General features: G+C 39.0%; 1 protein-coding gene across 2 annotated transcripts in view; it reads right to left on the bottom strand.

Annotated features, from left to right (window-relative positions):
• Positions 1 to 21,196, bottom strand: part of LOC106671088 (protein wingless-like) — a 72,698-nt gene extending 51,502 nt beyond the window's left edge. The window contains exon 1 of one of the 2 annotated variants that reach the window (XM_014401901.2): positions 21,112 to 21,196. In XM_014401901.2, the coding sequence (XP_014257387.1) occupies positions 21,112 to 21,179 (68 nt within the window). In that variant the 5' untranslated portion in view covers positions 21,180 to 21,196. The remainder of the gene's footprint in view (positions 1 to 21,111) is intronic. The other variant, XM_024229502.1, reaches the window with a different exon arrangement.
• Between the last annotated feature and the right edge of the window lie 743 nt (positions 21,197 to 21,939).

Below are 21,939 nucleotides of genomic sequence, written 5' to 3'. Positions count from 1 at the left end.
AAGCCGAAGGTCGTGGGTTCGAATCCCGCTCATGACCCTGACTTTTTTATCTCAACTAAAAACCTTAATTAATTGAATTAGCAAGGATGTTGTCTTTAGTCTTCTAGCTGGTGTTCAGGTGTGTTATTTTATAATTCGTTTTAAGGTTATGTTTTGGTTTCCTTATCGTGTGTTAATTGCTTGTTAAGATGTTCACAAGAGAACAAAAAAAAGTCAACAAGGTACCTAAGGTTAAAATATTTAATTTTATTTTATTCTCTTTATTTCAAAACAACAACCGTGCAACAATCACAGATTAATATTTGAAATTTCACTAGCATTATTAGGCTTTAAAAAAATCCACGTAAAACGTAAATAACATTTAATTTAATTTTATATACCAGATGGTAGGATGGTTAGCCTCAATATGTTTACAAGATCATTCCGGGCTCCGAGAAACAAGGTTCAGACCTAGGGAGGCTGGGGTGTTGGGCACTTTGCGACAGATAATTTTTTTTTTCAAGGAGTAAAACCTTTTTCGAATATTCATTGGTGTTCTTTTGTCTCTTTTATAGACGGAGAGGTAAGAGGCGTTGTTTTAAGCACCAGCCATAAAACCACGTTCGAACACGTCTGTTGTAAATAAGCTCATTCGTCTGTAGACGCTAAAAGGTGTCTGTATGTACCATCTCGTTTGATCTTGATAGCCTGTTAAAACAAACCATTTCGGTCATTTCCAACTGCACTTGGTATTTTCTTAAATTAAAATCACGTTTGTCCAAATGGAAGAGCTCACAAGGGGAGGCTAAGAGCGTGTGGGGCAAGCAATTTCAAAGAAAATGTTTTGGGTGATACTAACAATAACTAGAAAATATTAGATACGTGTCCGAGCCATTGGGGCCTAGGAGCCGAGTAAAAAATTATTTAAGTGAGGAATTCTTTTAAAATATGGTTTTCTGCCTTTGTTGTGCATGTATTTCAAAGTTATTCTAATCGGTCGATTTTTTTTACATAGGCGGCAGCTGTTCTGGTATCTCAGAGCTATAGGGTTTTAAATGTATATAGTGTTGGTGTCGTGTTTGTGTTATATTTATTTACAACACATTGGAATGAATGTAATTTATTAGCGTAAAGGAAGTGGTCGTTCAACCCGCGAGGAATATCGACTCTGGGGGAGAGAATGTGACCGGACTTCTATGTTAATGGTGATGTGTATATATACCTGCGTTAAATTTACACGTATGAACAACGTTTCTTTTAACATCCCAGGTTGATTTCACCGTTGAAGGGTTGATGGTTTTGGAACTTCGAGTACACCATAAAAGAAGTTCTAATGATGTTTGGGAAACAGTTATTTTTGAAAATTTATCAATTTATTATTTTATTTTCACCTTTTTGTAATTCACATTTTGGGTTGAAGTAATAAACATAAATTCACTAATTTCGTGGTTCCGTTTCTAAGGGAGTCTATCGTCCTTATCTTCTAATGAGTCCATGGACAGGAAGAAGGACTTAGTCACAAGTTTTTGCGAACTTGTCAAGGTGTTGGAGTGCCAAAAGACACTGCTAATCGCCACCCACACGACTGGTGGCAAAAATCCTTTTTAAAAAGCAGACACATTTCATAAAAAATTTTACGTTTGTAAAAAGTGGGTTCACTGTTGCAATTCTGATCGCGGTCAAACGGTTTTTTTCCAGTCGCTTCAAGGGGTTCGCGAGTTGAGTTTTCCGGTCACAAGTACCTGCGTACTGTTAATCACAATGACAATTAATTAAGGTTTTTAGTTGAGATGAAAAAAAGCTAATGGCACGAGAGGGATTCGAACCCACGACCTTCGGCTTGATACGCCGCTGCTCTACCACCTGAGCTATCGTGACCTCGATCCACTCGGACATCAACTCCCCATCTCAACCCCACCTTATGAGTTTTCCCTCCTTTTGCCATTTTTCAACTCATAAGGTGGGGTTGGGATGGGGAGTTGATGTCCGAGTGGATCGAGGTCACGATAGCTCAGGTGGTAGAGCAGCGGCGTATCAAGCCGAAGATCGTCGGTTCGAATCCCGCTCGTGCCATTGACTTTTTTATCTCAACTAAAAACCTTAATTAATCGTAATAAACTTATATCGGCGTTTGATAAGATTAAAAATAGCTCCTTCTTGTTGGAAAGTTAATGCAGAATTCAAAAATGTGTTTAAAAATTGGAACAGATGCTCTTGAAGAAATGCCAATTTATGGCTTACGGTCGGGATTTTTCGAAAAAAAAACAAGTAAAAATTCGTAATTCCGATTGGACTGAGATAGAACATTTCACCCTATTTAAGATATACTATAACCCAATTTTTTATGCTGAACCACCCTGCAGTTTGAAATAAAATACGCTTGAAAGACCAGAAAAAGAACACAAAGAGAGCCGGCGATGAACCAGCTGTTTTTCGACCCATAAACCTCCCGCATTATAAACATACTACCTATCATAAGAAAGTTATAAGCAGGATCGTACTAAATGTGATTAGCAACATAAAAAGAAACTAAGTTCGTTTTTCATCCTCTGAAACATCATAAAAATTTTAAATCTTGCTTTCTACAAATCTTTGAAAATTGGGACGATAAAATTGTATTCAAAACAATGGTTCAGTTGTACTGTATGGGGGAGAGATCTGGGCTCCCTGTTTTGCAGAAAAGTTGAATAGTTCATCTGAGATTCCTAAAAACCCTACTGCATATCCCAAAAAAAAACTTTTGTAGTGCTTACGTTCGAACAGAGACCGGTTTCCTACCCCTTAAAGTCACTTTTTTGGCAAAATGCTAAAATTCTGGCTATACTCATGATAAATTTATCCCGAAGCTTCTTCTGGTTAAACAAAGATATTCCATTTAATTGGGCACAATCAAAAAGAAATCTAGCGAGATGATTGATTCCCAACATATCTGGATATCACTAATTATGGGCTACATTGCAAAAAGAATTTTTGTGAGTGTACATCTTAAAAAAAAAAAGTGAAAATAACTGTTAAGATAGACAATTCTGTTCAGCTGCCGAGGTTGCGCCAGCCTCACGGGCTGTGGTGGAGTACTCAGCATTCTTCCTTCACCCTTTTCACCTATTATATATAACTAATCTAATTAAATATTTAGGTTAAAAGAAATCAGGTATTCCGTAGTTAAGTTTATTCAAAGTGTACGTTTCGGACTATAAGCTTATCTTATCTTCCATCCATTCGATTGTGTACTCAATATTCCATCATCGGCCATCACACACTACACATTCACGCCAATAAATACTTTCTAAAAAACCTAATCCACTGATTAGGCAGGGGATAATAACCTTGACGTACACTACAAAGGCAGAAAGCTATATTTTTAAAAACTTCGGTAAATTATTTGAACTCTTTTTTTCTAGGCTCCTAGGACCTATTGGCAAGCGCTCGGACACCTTTGTATATATATCAACCTAGTATCAAAAAGGTTTCATTAAAAAATCCCACGTCTTAAGCTTTTATTTCTTATTTCTGTGAGTTCTAGGTCTGTGCGTCTGAGGAAGTGCAAGTTTTGTTTGTCCACCTCTTCTTTTAAAATCCAATATTTTATTGCAATATATAAAAACATCAGATACTTTGTTTACTTTTGGATTTTTGTAGATGTTGAAAATTTCATTAAAAATCAAAATTGAAAATGACAGTTTTTCTCAAGATTGTTGGCAGATCTATACTTTTTTATTTTTTCAATATGAATGAATAGCCGACATCAACACAGATTTCATCAGAAGCCGGAAACACATTCGACCCACCGAAAAGGCTGGAATCCGTCGCTTTTCTGACCGCAGACGGACCTGTGTTGGACCATCAATTAGAAAGCACTCACAGTAGGCCATGGCGCAGGTAAAACCCGGCCTACCGGCAGTCCAAAGGCTCGGGAATATTGTGTTTCAGAAGTTATCCTTCTTTAATTTACCTGTAGTAATCTTCTTTCACGTTTGGAAATTGATCGTCATCATTTACAGCTTGTAATCTCAAAATCTTGGCCGAAAACAAATTAAAGCACAAAATAGAAAAGTGTTTTAACTTAAAAATTATTATACATAAATGTAAACCTTGTTTGTAAATCCCAGGCCGTGAAGATGATCTCAATAAAAGATCGAAACGTTGGCACGATAAAGAAAATGTTTTTCTGAAACCTACATCACACCCGACCGCATCTCACGATATCTGAATAATTATTATACAAGTCTGTAACAAAGATTTGTTAAGTTTAAGTACAGAAAAATAACAATGCAATCAATTCAACTTATAATCAAGGACTCAGGAGAAAAACAATCGGAAAAGGGATAATTTGTTGGCGGAAAGAAGTATCCTAGGAACGATTTACACAATCTAACTGCTGACATACATACACGTTCTAACAGACAAATCTAACACAACCTTCGCGGACGACTCTCTGACTCTACCTAGAAACAGAAGCACGAGAACACCTGGACCTCATTACCTACTGGTCCACTCGGATCAAGTTAAACGAGCAAAAAAGCCAGCACATTACGCTTCAACCAATTCCGCTACCTCGGGCTTTACTTGAATAGACTTACAATCCAATACAAGGCAGAAAAGAAATCAACAAACAAGACAAGTCAGACGCATACTTGGACAGAAACTAAGCACACATAAGCTTTCACATTGTCCGGATTTGGACTACAATGATGAATGAGAAGCTGATTTCAAAGCAATGCGATTTTATACGGACTGCGTACACCCATCGTAATCCTTCTGTAAAGTTTCTAACTGCTAAAAAAATTAGCAATTGTCGGTTCAAGTTAGGCTTATGGTGGAACACACCATAGGAAAGAGGAAGGTAAAAGACCCAGCGGAAGAAAGTCTCGCGTTTGCTATCGGTCCTAAGACAAGTTCTTGATAGTAAATATACTATCTATATATAGTATGTGGTATATGTAAGAAACTAATTTTATTTTTCAATAATTACGCTTGACTAGATCACTTGAAACACGAAACGATTTGGGATTACAGCAAGCTGTGAAAATGGGGCTTTAAGACAGTTGAGCACTTTCCGGGCTTCCTCTTTGTTTATTTCCATTGGCGTTATTGGCTCTCCAGCTTTTCGGAAGGAATTTTGGGATAAGGCAACAACAATACGTTCCGATGTCTCTGCTGATTCATGACCGAGTTGGCTGATTTTTTTAAAGTGGTAATTAAATGGGTAATGGCAGTATGTTGAGAAGCTTTGATTGATTTTCACCTGGAGAATTCATCCAGTGTGGGGTCGTATCTTTCTCCGTCCAGTTCCTTTTACCATGCTTTAGGCCAATTTTCAGTTTGGTCCAAAAGGTCTGGCTTTTGCTACTTGTCAGCCTGTTGCCTTTAATCATGTTGTGCCCCGGCACCAACGTTATAGTTACATGATAGCATTTTTCCAGCCGTTGGACATAAGTTAGGCACTCCCAGACCATCGTTAAGTTGAAGGTTGAGGAGTCTAAAGCAATCAGTGCTGCTGGGCTGTCTGAGTATATATGTACACCTTTTCGTCTTCTTTTGAATATTTCTTGTGCACAGAGTTCTATTACATGGATCTCAGCTTGAAAAATGGACAATGGGGGACATAAAGGTTTCGTTAGGTCAAAATATAAACCTTGCCAGGACTATTTTGGATCTATAAGTAAGTATACCGTAATAAGACCGGATACACAGCTTTTTGTAGAACCATCTGTATGCAGTGGTTATGTGAAGGTAGTCGGTCTTCATGGACTTTGATGTGATGGGAGCAGCCGAGCGTTAACTCGCTAGATCAATAATTTCTTTACCGTTAACAAAATTTTGATAACTCTGGGACAATTTCTCTTACATTCTTCTGCAGTCAAGTTCAGAGATTATGCAACATCCTTCAAGAACAAACCCTTAATGAATGACTAGTTTCTAAAAGTGCATAGCACGTATTTTTTCATCTTGCCACTGCCCAATTGTACAAGAATTTCGCCAGTGACGTCTTTTTCATCTCACGTGATAATCTTTGCTAAAATATCATATACCATGGGCTTTTAAAATTATTTTTGCAATACATTTGTATCGTAGACCGATCATCGAACATTCATAAGAAACTAGGCCATGATGAATAGGTAAAAATATGATCAACATGGACTTGTCACACTGCCCCTTTGCAGCAACTGGAAAAAAGCGTTGGTCCATTTGGCAATCTAGTATTCGTCCAAAGAATTGCAGGATTTCGTCGGACACCCACTTTTCATCACACATTTTTTTTCAAATCCGTACCCTCTTAGCAAGCTCTTTTTCACCTTTTCGTCGTGCAGATTGTGATTAACTCACTAATTTCGTGGTCCGCTTGACCAATTAATACATGACATTAATTAAGGTTTTTAGTTGAGATGAAAAAAAGCTAATGGCACGAGAGGGATTCGAACCCACGACCTTCGGCTTGATACGCCGCTGCTCTACCACCTGAGCTATCGTGACCTCGATCCACTCGGACATCAACTCCCCATCTCAACCCCACCTTATGAGTTTTCCCTCCTTTTGCCATTTTTCAACTCATAAGGTGGGGTTGGGATGGGGAGTTGATGTCCGAGTGGATCGAGGTCACGATAGCTCAGGTGGTAGAGCAGCGGCGTATCAAGCCGAAGGTCGTGGGTTCGAATCCCTCTCGTGCCATTAGCTTTTTTTCATCTCAACTAAAAACCTTAATTAATTGTCATTGTGATTAACAGTACGCAGGTACTTGTGACCGGAAAACTCAACTCGCGAACCCCTTGAAGCGACTGGAAAAAAACCGTTTGACCGCGATCAGAATTGCAACAGTGAACCCACTTTTTACAAACGTAAAATTTTTTATGAAATGTATCTGCGTTTTAAAAAGGATTTTTGCCACCAGTCGTGTGGGTGGCGATTAGCAGTGTCTTTTGACACTCCAACACCTTGACAAGTTCGCAAAAACTTGTGACTAAGTCCTTCTTCCTGTCCATGGACTCATTAGAAGATAAGGAAGATAGACTCCCTTACAAACGGAACCTAGGTTCGAAATTGTTTTCCAGATATCAATAATTTATGTTATTCTCGAGCCTGGAGAGGAGGAAAATATTAAACGGCTTAACCCTATATTGTCCAACGCTGCCTCAGGGCAACACCAAATTTTGCAAATTTGCTATAGCTTAGATATTCCCATTTACATGAGTCTTCAGCCTACTAATGCATCTTGTATCGATTGTTATATAAGCCAAACATAAAACTTTTCATATTCAGTTTCTAATTTAACCCTTTCTTGCCAAAGTTGATTCAGAGCCAACCTAAACTCACGGGATTTCAACATTTAACAAAATTGCTAAATCCGTCTGGCTATAAGATAAAATTATGCCATAAAGGGTTAAACTTCGTTTGCGATAAGTCTATCTAATGACTAGCTATGACTTGTCATTGAAAAAAATAAACATTCTAAGCCCGGATGACCTTTGATCTTTGAAATATAAACTTATTAACCTTAATCAATATTCACGCTTAAGTGGATTAATTTACGCTAATAATCTGTTTGGTTTCTTTGCAGAAAGGGGCTGTCGTTACTCTGATTTTCTACCGAGATATAAATATATATAATAACACTGATTAATTAACATTAGGAACGTTTCGCTGAATGTACAAAAAGGTTTGTTTGTATTTCAATTTCATTCGATTTCAATTTAATTTATGAAGCCGTTACTGTAATTAATTTTATCAAAACTCCAAGTCCGGACGATTTAGGAGGGCTTTAAAACAGCGTGATGATAGCTAATTAATTCAAAACGCTTTCCACTCCCCATTAAATAATTCACTCTTTGATCTCGTATATTCCGTTGGCAATGATGAAAACTGGAAATTTTGAAAGGAGCGAGGCCGCTTTGGCCCCAGTCAATGAATGACCCCCTCAGTACGTGTACGTTTTTAAATTGTTCTCTGTTGTATTTTTTTGTGAGTCAGGAGTGCGTGCCTGATAGACCTAAACAGGAATGGTCGTTAGTCAGGTGGCCGGCTCGAATTAATAAAATGACTTACATTCTAAGAACAAACGCGTTTCACTGTTATTTTCCCCAACTGGACTGTGGACGCGACGGTGCATCAATCCAATACCCACAACGAAAGCAAATTCGATCATATCAGATAAAATCATAGAAGGTTAATCTTTTTTTTAATAATCAAACAGATCTACATGTTTTTTTACACAGTTTCAAATATTAAGACAATATTTCAATCCTCGGGATAATTTTAAAGCCATATATTTTATTAGCCATATATATTTTAAAGCCATATTTTCCGGAACTTGATCAATCCACCAATCCCACTAATCCTAAGGAGTCCATGACCAGTGCACAGAGCAGAATGTTTCCAAAATATAACAACGGTCCTTTGAAACGAAGAAGGGTTGAGGGCGAATATTAACCAATGAAATTCTAAAGAAAGCTATAGAATCAAAACTAGCATAAGTACTCGCGTGCTCATAGTTGGAAAGGCACTGAAAGTGAAAAAAGCTGCAGACTGGTCCCACATTACTCCCAACAAACCGAGTAACTTGCAAAAATCCTTTATACAGGCAATGTGATATGAAATTTTACCAAGGATTATCACTTGATGAAAAGTGGTTTCATTGGTAAAATCCTGATATCTTTAGGCAAAGTAGGTTTTTAAAAATTCATGTGCTTTGAGAAATAGTTTATTCATCACAGGTTTGTTCCTGATGTATATTCTATGACCTCTGAACTCTACTGCAAACTGTTAGAAAAAATGTAAGTGCGATTGTGCTAAAGTAACCCAACTTTAACTATAAAGTAGTTCTTGTTACAGTGAGATAACTCTTAAGAAACTCTAGGTCTCACACTGTTTCTTTTTCAAGCTGAGATCCAATCAATAGAACTCTGTGTACAAGAAATACTCAAAAAAGGGCGAAACGGTGCACAGATGTTCTCTGACAGCCAAGCAGCTGCTGCTTTAGATTACTCCACCTTCAATTAAATATGGTCTGGGAGTGCCTAACTTATGTCCAACTGCTGGAAAAATGCAATCACTATAACATTGGTGGCGGGGCACAATATGATTGAAGCCAACAGGCTGACAAAGTAGCAAAAGCAGACCCTTTGGACTAGAACCGCTTTGGCCTAAAGCTTGGTAAATGCGGAAATGGACAAATGAACGGAGAAAGAAACGATCCGATGAATTCATGAGGTGCAAAACAATCAAAGCTCCTCAACATTCTGGCTATTATCTATTCATGGATCAACAGGGACATAGGAGCATATGTTATGTGACTGCCTCAGCACGAAAACGAGACAGTCACTCCGGAAGTCCTCAGCTAATTACGCCAAGTGAAATAAGAAAAGAGGAAGTCCGATAAGTGCTCAACCACCAAGGTTATTCATCACGGATTATATGACCTCTGAACCTTACTACTAAACTTCTGCATGACGTGAAGGTTCAAAACGAGCCGCTAACAGGGTAGAAACTTTTTTAAAATTATTATTACCATCTATACATATTATACAAATTATGTAATGAGATACAATATTATTTATCTTTTGCTATATACTGAGAGGAGTAGCAACAATCTTTGCCTTCCTAGCTTTCTGAATAGTTACCTACTAATCGTAAGGATGTTCCGAGGCCATCTGTCGCTTCCTAGGTTGTAGTGGTGGGTAATGTTGGACATGAATCGGGCTATTGTGTTCGGATATGTGGATAGTTTTTCATCGAATGTGGAAAATTTGTTGGGGATTAGGTTTTTAACTAAAGATGTTTGGAGGTCATTGTAAAGAGTAGAGTTGAAACGTAATAAGGAGCGTTGACAATGGTTCTGAGGATTTTGGATACTGGAAGGTTTAGCAGTGTTCCACAGTTGTAATCCGTATGTCCAAATAGGTTTCAGTAGTGACTTATAAAGTGTTAGTTCGTTTCTTGTTGATACGTGTGATGTTCTTGATAATAATTTGTACCGTAGTCCGAAGCGTCGGTTTAATTTTTGTCTTTTAGTTCGTGTATATCTGTTCCAGGTTAGACATGAGTCGAGATAGAACCCCAAGATAGCGTACACAGTCACTTTTGGGATAGGAGTATTTTTCTTAATGGAAGCAAATGCATCCATATTATTTTTACCGTCCGAAACAAAACCCTCAAATAATACTCCTATCTTAAAACTGACTGTGTACGCTATCTTGTGGTTGTATCTAAGGCCTATTTAAGGCGCCAGAATTTGCACCATTCGGCTATTCGCACACGTGTGCCTGGAGCTGCTCCGAAGCAATTGCGGGATCAGAATCAGAGGATAGCCCGGATAGCTGTGTCGTCGGCAAAGGAAGCTAGGAGGGTGGAGGGTGTAGTCGGAATATATGAGATAATGATGAAGTACAACATTGGTTCGAGTACACAGCCCTACGGACTCCCCTCCCGCTACCAGAGGGCAATATTCGGAATAGTCCGATCCTTGGCAAACTAGTAAGAATCGTTCTGTTAGGCAGGAGCGAAAGATTAGGTACAAGGTATTTGGAAGTACACGTTTTAATTTGTACAGAAGACGCGATCAAACGCTTGTGTCATGCCAAGGTAGGCAGGATTGTTTACACCCAAGGGATGAGGCTTTGTGGTTCACAACGCCAAACACCTGCTGGGTTGTGGAATGATGAAGACGAAAGCCGAACTGGGATCTGGGAGAAGGTTAAGAGAGTTTAGAGGGATCAATCGCTTGAGAATATGAGTAAGTATGGAAGGATTTGCCGGGTTTTGGGAAATGGATGGTACTGGAGTTATTCAAGGGCAAACGAAAGTGAGTAACGCGGAATATACTATGGTACAGATATGTGAATAGGATGATGGCTTTTGCTGGGGATTCACGGAGGATTCGGGAGATGGCGAGGTCAAAGCCTCAAAGGGGCCTTGTGATTCGAAAAACGATTTACGAAAACTTTTATCTCTGAAGGGCTAACTCTTTGGGTGGAACGGACATGAGTGGGGGATGTGAGGTAGTCGTGGAAGGGTAGAAACAAGCAAAAATATTTTCAAAAGCCCGCATTGATTGATGACTAAAGAGAGTGAAACAATATTTGGCTGTATTTTGAACATTGACTTTATTTATGTTTTATTTCTATTTATTTTTTTTAACGAAGATGTTTTAACTGCGTGGTTATATGAATCCTCGGATTGCCGGTTTTTGAAAAAAGCCCATTTGTAAGTATGTCGGTTTCGAATGCAGGGCCCCTGGATTCGAACCCGGGACCTTTACTTTATAGTGATGAGTGCCGTGTCAATTCCTAAACCGTTGCGGCCACCAACGCCAAAATTGACTTTATTTAAAAAACCTATAAAATTACAGTATTCATTTAACGTAAAACACAGTACATTTTCATTGAATTGCGTTTAAAGGCTGTTTGACGTTGAATGAAATGGTATATTTTACACTCTTTAATGTATTCAATTGAATGTCCAGCTATCGATCTAACAGCTATAAATTTTCCTTTTAAAATGTATGGGTTTTTTTATTTAACAAGGCAATTTAACAATATGTACAAAAAAGGCACTTTTAAAATATTCAACAAATTTACATTTAAAATAGATATATTTTTAAGCGAGAAACGCGACATCCTGCGACGATTTAAATTGGACCGTTCGGGGATCTTTGAAAATTTAAACAAAACAACTGAGTTTTTTCTTTATTAACTCACAGGTTGTTGAATATTGTCTTGTTAAAAAAGAAAGGAGGATTTACGGAACGGCAGTAATTCCTCAGCCGACAGCTTTTCTTCCAAATCTCCGCAGGCAAAGAGCTGGTGCGATCTCGATCGGCCTCTTTTTCCGGCCCGATGCGTCCGGCAATTAGAGGCCAAAATCTCTCATGGCGATCTCGTCCGTTGGAAAGAAACTGCCACAATTTTGTTAATGCGGCCAATAATTTATTTGGAGATAGGAGGGGACGGACAAACTACACGACAATCACAGCTCCGGATCTTTCGGGGGACGGAGAAAAGAAAAGGAAAACAAACGGTAGGGGTGTGTAATGAGGCGATTTTCCAACATCTCGTACCGAGATGGAATCGAGTCGACCTTCGTTGAGAATAGACACTCACGTACGACAATTAATCGGAGAACAGGAATGTCTGAACCAGTTCATTTTCTTATCGAGTACACGAGAGGCAAAAATCCTCCTCGACAAACGGTCCATTGTCTTCCTTTTTCAAAGATTCTCGTCTATCACTGCGCAAACAGACCTGCAATGCAAAACTTTTACTTTAACTGGGTTTTCTCACAAATTCTCCTCGTACAATGTCGAATTGAGTTCCTTTCGACAAAATGCCAATAAATCACCCTAGATGATACAGGTTTTTCGCTGTAATGTACGCATGTTTTCTCTCTTGTAATCTTAATCGCCGAAGTGGAGAACTTCAATCTTCAACGACCACACAATCACTTTAATTCCAATAACAATACTTGTTTTTTTACTCCTGTCTTCTGAATTCTGCCGAAAATCTATTAGAAAGAATGTAAACGAAATTGTACAAGAGTTACCCGAATTTGGTTAACTTAAGCTCTTGTTCTAACGGGATAACGCGCTTTTTATTCACCGAAGGACGTATATCAATGGATATCGATGAGTTTCAAACAAAGCTCTAAATCAACTCCGCTCTTGTGTCCTGTTAATTGCCATCTACACCACCTGGGGTAAAGATGAATAAGAGCAGCAAACTGGTGGTAAAAATCTTTTTAAAAAACACACAGATATGATATCAGATTTTAAGTGGTGAAAAATGGTTTCACTATTGAAATCCTGAGCGTAGTCAAACGGTGTTTCCAGTTGCTTTGAGAGGACAGTGTGAAGGATCCGTGAAGTTTAGTTTTCCGGTCACAAGTACCTGTTTACTGTTAATCGCCATCTACACGACGTAAAGGTGAAAAAGAGCTTGCTAATAAGGTAGAAACTTTAAGAAAAAAAATCTTTTAACGAGCCCATGAGACTTTACTATAGCTTGTTACATGTGATGAAAAGTGGGGCGAAATCCTGATGCCCTTGGGCAAAGGTTAGGTGAAAATATCCATTCTATGCGCTTTTTGGAACTAGTCATTCATCACAGGTTCGTGGCTATGACCTCTGAACTCTACTGCAAACCGTTAGAAAGAATTTAGGCAATTTGTCCCAGAGTTACTCAAATTTGGTTATCTGAAATGAAGTTCGTCTAACGAGACCGCCAGCTGCTCCTTTCGCGTCAAACTCCGAAATAGGAGTAAATGGATGTCGATGAGGTCCTAAAGGGAGTTTTAGTATCAAATCCAGTCCCAAGTACCATCGAAACGATATAAAGGTGAAAAAGAGCTTCATACTTCCTGACCGGTACCTATCGTACAAGCCGCTGAAATGTTCAAAAATGTTTTAAAAATGTGAATTGGGATTTTACCGATAATTGTCTCGTGTGATGAAAATTGGGTTCATTGTTGAAATTCTGATCGTGGTCAATCGTGGTTTTCCAGTTGTTTCAAAGGGTCAATGTGACCAAATCAGCTTGTTGTTTAAGAACTTGTTATTCAGTAAGGGTTTGTTCCTGATGGATGTTCTACGACCTTTAGACTATTTTGTAGGCTTTTATGACATATAGATCCAAAAAGGAACAGGTTTTAAAGCTTGAAACCTCTAGGCTAACACCATCAATTTTCCAAGCTGAGATCCATGCAGTTGCACAACTGTGCACAAGAAATACTCAAAAAGTGGCGAAAAGGTGCAGCTACCAGGCCTTTTGTACAAGATCTGCAAATTGGCCTAAACTAAATCTAGCATTTAGGAAATAGTTGTTCATCAAATAGTTGTTGTGGTTGTTTGGTTTGTTGCTGAAGAATGTTCTACTGCAGAGTTCTACCGCAAACTACTAGAAAAAGTTAATCGAAAACGTCCCAAAGTTATTCAAATTTGGTTAGCTGTTAAGATGGTCTTCTTCTAGCGTGATAACGCTCTGATGTTCCCTTCTCATCAATGAGGTTCTTCAGAAAACTTTAGCATTAACTGTGGTCACAAGTACTTGTTAATCGCCACCCATACGACCTAAAAATGAAAAAGAGCTACAAAAGCTACCGGTCCCGAATAAACCTATCGTAGAATCCTCTAATAGGGAAGAAACTGGCAATAATCTTTTCAAAAGCCCACGTGATTTGAAATTTTACTAAAGATTGTCACGTTTGATGGAAAGTTGGTTCTCAGGTTGGGCAAATCCATGCTATGGGCTTTTAGGAACTAGTTATTCATCATGGGTTTGTTCCTGAAGGATATTTTATGACCACTGAACTATAATGCAAATTATTAGAAAGAATGTAAGCGACGTTGTGTCAGAGTTACTCGAATTTGGTTAACTGTTCTTCCAGCGCGATAACTGTGCTGCTCCTTTTAGAACAACAACAATAGAACTCTGTGCACAAGAAATACCAAAAAAGAGAGGAAAAGGTGCCCAGATATTCTCATACAGCCAAGCAGAAATGATTACTTTAGACTCTTTTGCTTCATGGGGACAGTACGACAAAACCTGTGCGTTGTTTAGGAACTAGTTACAACAAAAGATTTCTTCCTTACGGACGTACTATGGTATCTAAACCCCTCTGCAAATTATTAGAAAGACGGCCAGACTCAAATTTGGTTAACAATTATTTTTTCAAGTGATATATCGCGTTCGTTTCTTTCGGACTGTACCGGTACAAACTGGGTGCAGCTGAATTCAATGGATGAAGGCAAGAACTATTTTAGTAAAACGGTCTTTTTTACCCAATGCAGATTACAGAACGAGTTTTAACTAAATTGAATACGAGTTCGTTTTCCAGGTTCAGTTCTGATCACTGATCAAAACGATGAACGTCAAAGGAAAAGGTCAAAAATAATTCAAATGATGCCTAACGTCGTCGTACTCATCGAGAACATTTAACATCTAAGACACACTCACCGGAAAAGGAAAAACTAAGAGATGTAAATACGTTCCATGGCCGACCGTGTATTCAATATTTATTTTTCGTTTTTGGGAAAGAATTGGGGAAAAAATTATTATTTTTGCAGTAACAAAATACTTAAAAAACGCAGTGTAGCAATTATTATATGAAGGCTGAGGAAAACCAAGTATCCTAATGTGACGTGCGAAACGTAGCAGTTTTGCGGGTATGGTAGCTCGATTGGTCGGTCAAGGACCGGGCGAAACCAGCGACGAAATCAACAACAAAAATCCTGATGAAGGCTGAAAATAAGCAGAAAGCTCAAGCAAGAAAATTTTGTTGATTTCTTCCGAAAAAAAGCCACAACCCCAAATACTTTAAAAAGCATTTTCATCGAAAGCTGATACACGCTCACAACAATTAAACCAAACAAGCTTAAGATAATAAAAAAATAGTTAAGATAAGAAAATTATGAACAATTAAAATAAATCTAAGATTTTAATTGGTCTATTACAAAAATCGCCCGCTTCGAATTTTGAAAATTCTTGGTCAGATGTCGGTCGTATTGCAACCGGTTGGACTCCTGACAGGCCACTGCCTAGAATAGAAATAGATCTACTCAGGTCGAGGTGTAGAAGGCCTGTATCCAACGTACATACAAAGGGCGTACAGTGGATTATGATCACAGCAATTTATATTACATCAAATCGGAACATTCCAAACGTCAAGTTCATTCGTCGCCACTCACCACCTGTAGGAGCTGCAGAACTAGTTTAATTCTCCTAATCAAAATTTTTTTAAATGTTGTAGTTTCGGTGAGTGGGTTAAGCGAGCCCGTACCGAAGCGAATTTATAATACGGATTCGTTTCGACCTCAGACAATAACAATACGTCGCAGGGAAAGTCCGAGAAAATTTCCATCCTTCTTTCAAGGGATGGTCAATTTCGGCGTTGATACAATTAATTTGAAGTTTTCCGCTGAATTATTTTTCTCTAGGACCTACACTTGAGAAACACTCGAGATTATTGGACTGTAAAAAAAAAGTTGTAAAATTTGTTTTTGACCATAATCAACTGTTGCGCTCCATTTATGTTACCTAGATTGCAAAAAAACTCATGAATTTAAACTTCTCAAAAAATACTTAAGAAAATTAGAAAAAATTTATGCCCAAGAAAAATCATACTGGAGAGTTGTTACCAGTCATATTATTGAAAAAATAAAATACAGTTTAATGGAGTCGATCCTTTTTGGTGTACCCATAAAAACATTTTTGTAGAAAATCCTAGTGCATATTGTCCCACTCCAATATAACCGACTTAGGATTTCGAGGGTTCAAGCGGCCTAATCCCTGACCAAAAGTTTCATTTGAGATTTTCCGTATTCGATTGGATAAAGGTCCAAACTGTTTCCTGGCCACTCAAGGGTTTGGATACTGTGTTTATGTACTTATTATCATGCGTATGCGATGATTCGGAACCTAAGAAAGGTCCAAAAAAGGATCATCTCCACTTTTCTGCCCCCTATAATCCAATATGTGACCTAATGGTTCAGCATATTTTTTATTTATTTATTATTATTCAGTCAAAAGTTCAAAAACAGAAAGTAGGTTTTCCATAAAATCGAGTTTATATGTACGATAGTTGAAAAGTGGCTGTAATGTTCGTCGTGCAGACCCAGAAAATTTCCCGATCGTCTCGAGTGAACCAGAAAACATTTATTTAGTCGCGGATCCATCGAGAAACCGGTAATTTCGTCAAGGTTCTGTAGATTTTATGGTATGTTTTCAAAAATCCAAACTCCTCTGTCCAAAATACAGGACTTTGTGGACTTCATGCAGACCTGTGATTCTATTAAGAAAACGTCGCTTTACATATCAATAGACAGGCTGGGCATTCCAAGAATAGTGACCGGCCAATTGCGAATCCCTAACAGACAGTGTCGAGTAAAAGTGGAAAATGGACTCTCGAGAGACTTCGTAGTAAGTCAGGGACCTCAGATTAGGGGATGCGCTGTCCACAACCCTGTTCAATTTGACTCTCGAAACGGTGATGAGAAAGGAGGATCACAGTAACCCAGGAGTGACTTTAATAATCCGAACCACTCCAAACCTGGCATATGCAGGTGATATTGACCTGGTTGCCAAGAAACTTAGAGAGCTTGGGGAAGTTGAAGCTGGACGCGGGTAGATTGGGTTTGGCCATTAGCCGTACCAAGACGATTTACGTGCATTCAACAGAAGGTCAAGGACAAGCCAATTCCGTTCCATTGCACTGAACGGCGAAGCTTATTAACGCTGTAGGATCTTTAAATATCTGGAAGTCCTGCTTACCAGGATAACAATATGGAGAGGATAACAGTATGAAAGAAGAAATCCCGGCAAGAGTTGCCGCAGTAAACAGGTGCTATTTTGCCTTGGGGAAGATCTTCAAGTCCCGATCTCTAGCCACAACTTGAAATTGAGAGTCTATCGAACGGTAGTGAGGACAATGGTACTTTATGATTCTGAAACGTGGACCATGATGAGCGCGCAAGAAGATTTTTTGAAACGTTCCTGAAGATCTTCGGCGCAGTTCGCCTGGGAGGACACTGCCAAATTCGTACAAACATGGAGTTGAAAGCTTTGTACAAGACTGTAAACAAAGTTTACTCGGATAAGCGAGGTGTTAGACGGCAGCTAGGAAGCGTAAAAAAAGATAATTGGTCGAAGTCGAGGACGACCTCAGAAAGATGCAGATCGGACGATGGAGGAGACGCACAGAGAAGACAAGATAAGAAAAGACTGGGCCTGCATTGCAAAAGAGGACAGTGCCCTTCAAGGGCTGTAGCGCCGAGGAGTAGTAGTTCAAGTACTCACAGTTTTTGGGTTTTTCGAGGAACGAAATTAAAGGTGTACTCCTTACAATTTTAAGACGTATCTCTCTCCTCTGCCCCATGGTATTCGGGGGTCTATGCGTTTCGTAAATGTCGATTTGGAGCACAGAAGAAAAAATTCTACACCACTGTGGACTAGAAATCAAAGTTTTTAAACGTATACTGGATAGGAATTTTCGAACGTGGGCAGAGGAAAATCACCGAATTGCATACGAAGCGGTACAAAGCATCAACGTTTTGGACTTCTAGGAAATAAATTAGTTGGTTCTTATTTTTACCGAAATAATTTCAATTTTCATGAGAGAAGATTTACCTACTTTACTAGAGGAAGTTTCTATGCAACAACGACGAAGACAACTTCAACTTCAGCTTGATGGGTGCTCCATAAGGATAAAGAGAGCCAATCTTTGAGCCTTAAGCCTGGGGAGGCAGTGCGAACATGAAATGTATGTTGGTAGTGGTTGACAAACTTAAATTTTGATAAAAGACTGCGGCATTGATTTCAGCGTATAAAATCTTTTATGTGTCGGAAGGTCGAATTTGAAATTTAAAAGTTGTACTGATCACTAACACTTGATGTCAACGCGGGACCCCGAAGTACACATGCCATAAGAAATCAGCCAATGCTGGCATACAGTGTGAGGGGCAAGGAGGTCTCGAGGATATCGGTGCTCAGGATGGGAATGTATAGAGAGTGCTCGAGCAGTATGATTTGTATGTATCGAGAGGTTGGCGTTAAACCTTACGAATCGAGGAACGGTCGGTTCCTTGACAAAAGGAATGTTGAGGTAGTTGTGGATAGTGAGGTTGGTGACTTAGAACGATTTGTCTGAGGTCTTTCGATTGGAAGGTTGCTGGATGTTGGATGTCTTGGCAGAACCATTTCGGTTCCATTCCGTATGTCCAAAGTGGTCACAGTAAATTCTTGGTTAGTTTACTGTTGACGGTTAAGATTGATTTCTACAAGTCTTCGCAGTTGTGAATTCCACCTCTGTCTGCTGTTTAGGTATAGTCTTAAGTATTTGACTTGAATGGAATCTATATCTCTTTGTTGTTGATGTACAGTGGAGTGCAAGACTGTTCTTTTTTTCGATATGAACACTGAGCATATTTTTCTTGATTCAGTGTCTTCCACTATTTGTACCAGTCTTCGATTAACTCAAGGTGTTCTTCGATGTTGGAGGTATGTTGGAGGATAAGCTTCGAGTCAGAGGATAAAATTGCGTTATCGTCGTAGGTGGTCAAGATGGTATTGGGTGTACAGATAGGTCAGTAGTATATGTCATATAAAGGTTGAGCCAGGAAGTCGTCTAGTATCCGTCTGATTTCCGAGAACTAATACCGCACCTCACTCTGAAGCAGCGGTCTTTCAAGATAAAATAATAAACAGTGGGCAGGAATATATAGTAGGCGTTTCAGTTTATAAATCATGACCGGGCACCAATAAAAAGCCTGTGCTACATCTAGGAATACACCCAAGACAAACTTTTTGTTCTATAGAGCTGAGGAGAATGTGTATATAGTGTAAAGGATAGGTCCAAGAATGTTCCCTTGTGGGACGCATACCCATGTCAATACGTACATTATTGTAATTTATAAGTATATTCCAACTCACTCATTCAATCCACTATTCGGCCGAGTGAGACCAGACTCAGACTCCGGTCATTAATATATAAATTTTTAAATATTAAAAAGAATATGAGAACCTCGAATCATTCACCATAATTCACCAAAAAAATTAATAAAAGAACCCCACGATTCGATAACAAGACGTCCATTCCACTTTGAATAAGTCGCGTTTGTGCATATAATTAATATAAATAAAATTTTATGTATAAAAACAGTGAAAATAGTATTTTAGGTGATTATTTTCGAAAACGGCAGTAGATATCAGGCCAGTTATATGCATCTTATGCCAGTCCAAGCTGAATGGACTGGATAAGCTTACTCCCGCCTCCTTAAAAACGGTTCGTCGTAATTTCCATTTCCATTAATATATAACGAACCCATTTAATATCCATCATATCCATCCAGGATATTTACAAAAAAAAACGCGCGCCCATAAAAAGGAATCAAGTTTGAAAACCGGTGTACAATTTTCCCGATAGGGAGGTAAGCCCAACGTTGAAATCTCCCGGTCGGTTTTATAGCCCCATTTTACAGCCCTTTCTCCCCTCAAAACTGAATCCATTCACAAAATTAAAATGATTCCAACTGTAACTCGTTCAAACGTGGAGGGAGGGAAATTAATTTAAAAGAGTGGAGAGAGAGAGAGAGAGAGAGAGAAACTGAGAAATGCAGTGATATTGGCAAACAATTGGGCCAATTTTGTATAAATGTTGACAAGGAACCGGTGACGGTACACAAATGGCCAAACGTTTGTTTGACTGAGGAAGGCGGAAAGGTTTACTAATAATTAAATTACTTTAGCCAGATTATGTTTGGTCAGGGCCCAAACTGTTCAATCGGTATTTCACTCGATTCAAAACCACTACATCGTCGAGTGTCAGTCAGTCAGTCATACACCGGTCGAATTTCTTTTTTCTTTGTATGGTTATGATTTTCAATTATTTAGTTATAATTCGATTTTTCCAAATGTGGAATAGTTTGTCCCTTTTGTAAAAATAAAGCAACAATGAAGCCAAAAACGAGGAGGGGAAAAAAGACATCTTGAGGACATGACAATTCTCCGCCTATTGACTTTAAAAGGCGTAAATAAACAAGTTTAAAATTTAAAGTGACTGTTTAAATATTTGTCGCCGGCTAACCTTTCTTTGGTGGGCGATGCTTTGTACCTCGATAGAGATAACATCTGCCCCTTTTAATGCGAGGATGTGAGAATTTCAAATAAGTCCGAATAACGGCCATTTTTAAGCTCGTCCCATCTTTCAAAAGGGCCCAATTTGCGATGATACGCCGAGTGACGGATTGGAGCTTTGTGCTCGTCCGACCCCCGATCATAAAACTGTCACCCGGTCCCTTAAATATATTTTTTCCCCTTTTTTTGTCTTTTATTGTGTTTTTGAGCCGGCAGAACATCGTCATTTCACACCTACGTGCCATCAGTCGAAATTTTAGAAAGGCAGGAGGTAAATTTTGAAAACTGTCAACTATGGGGGTGTGACGTATGTAATTAAACCCAACCTTCTATTAAAAAAAAATTGTGCCCCACTAGAAAGCCTATTGCAATTTTTCATATTACAAAAAAAAATCAAATTTTTTTTGAAAAATGCAAAAGACGCAATAATTAACAACAAAAAGAAGAAAAAAGTCTCATCATTGCAGCTGTCGAAAAGGAAAAATAAATTGAAATAGTTTGTAAAAGCTCGTCGACTCACCACCAGTTGGCTTGAACGATGTGTAGAGGGAAAAGAAAAATAATGAAAGCTCTCCTGTTGGGCTTCATGTCTTCCGACTCCCGTGCTTAGGGCACGACTGAACCCGTGTCAGCCCCTCCAAGCATCCAAGCACAACCCCCTTCCCGCATCCCCTCCTCGCCATCAAGACTTTATTACTCCACAGCTTTATTATACGTACCAATGGTGAGCTTTTTGCTTTATTGCAGCCAACTGGCTAGACGCTTTATAAGAAAATTTCACAGTAAAACTGAAGCCCCTCTTCCCCAACGATTTTTGATTAAATCTGCACCCTTCTTGCCAAAACTGCAACAGACTTTACAACCCTCTTCTCTTCCTCTTTATCTCTCTTGTTAAAGCCCCTTCGATCTTTTTCAACTATATTTATTTTAATTTTTGTGTGTTCATGTGCCGATAGTTGGCCCTAGGAGGATCTGAATAATAGAAGAAGGGTCATCCTCAACCGAATTCCTGTGAAGGTCCACCAGATGTTCTCGCTGTGCCTTTCGTCAGGACAGATACCACGAGCTGAAGCGTCTCGGCAAAAATGTTGGATGTATGGAGGGTGACGAAAAGGCGGATGAAGCGTGTAAGGTTGGGACGTCTCAACCTCCTGACTTAACCACCGCGATCCGGCCCCCTGACGCTAAAAATGGAATAAAAATATGATTAAAAGCAAGTGGCAGGCGTCAGTTGGCTGGATCGGCAGACAAGCTCCCGCGTATCAAGCGCACTGTGATAAGTGGCCCTCTGAAGACCTAACTCGAAGGTCACTGTCGCCCGATTAAGAATAGGCCATGCGAGGTTGAT

The sequence above is a fragment of the Cimex lectularius genome, unplaced genomic scaffold, assembly GCF_000648675.2.
Source record: "Cimex lectularius strain Harlan isolate CLEC.00 unplaced genomic scaffold, Clec_2.1 scaffold214, whole genome shotgun sequence".
NCBI lineage: Eukaryota > Metazoa > Arthropoda > Insecta > Hemiptera > Cimicidae > Cimex > Cimex lectularius.
This window is presented reverse-complemented; position numbering and strand designations above follow the sequence as displayed.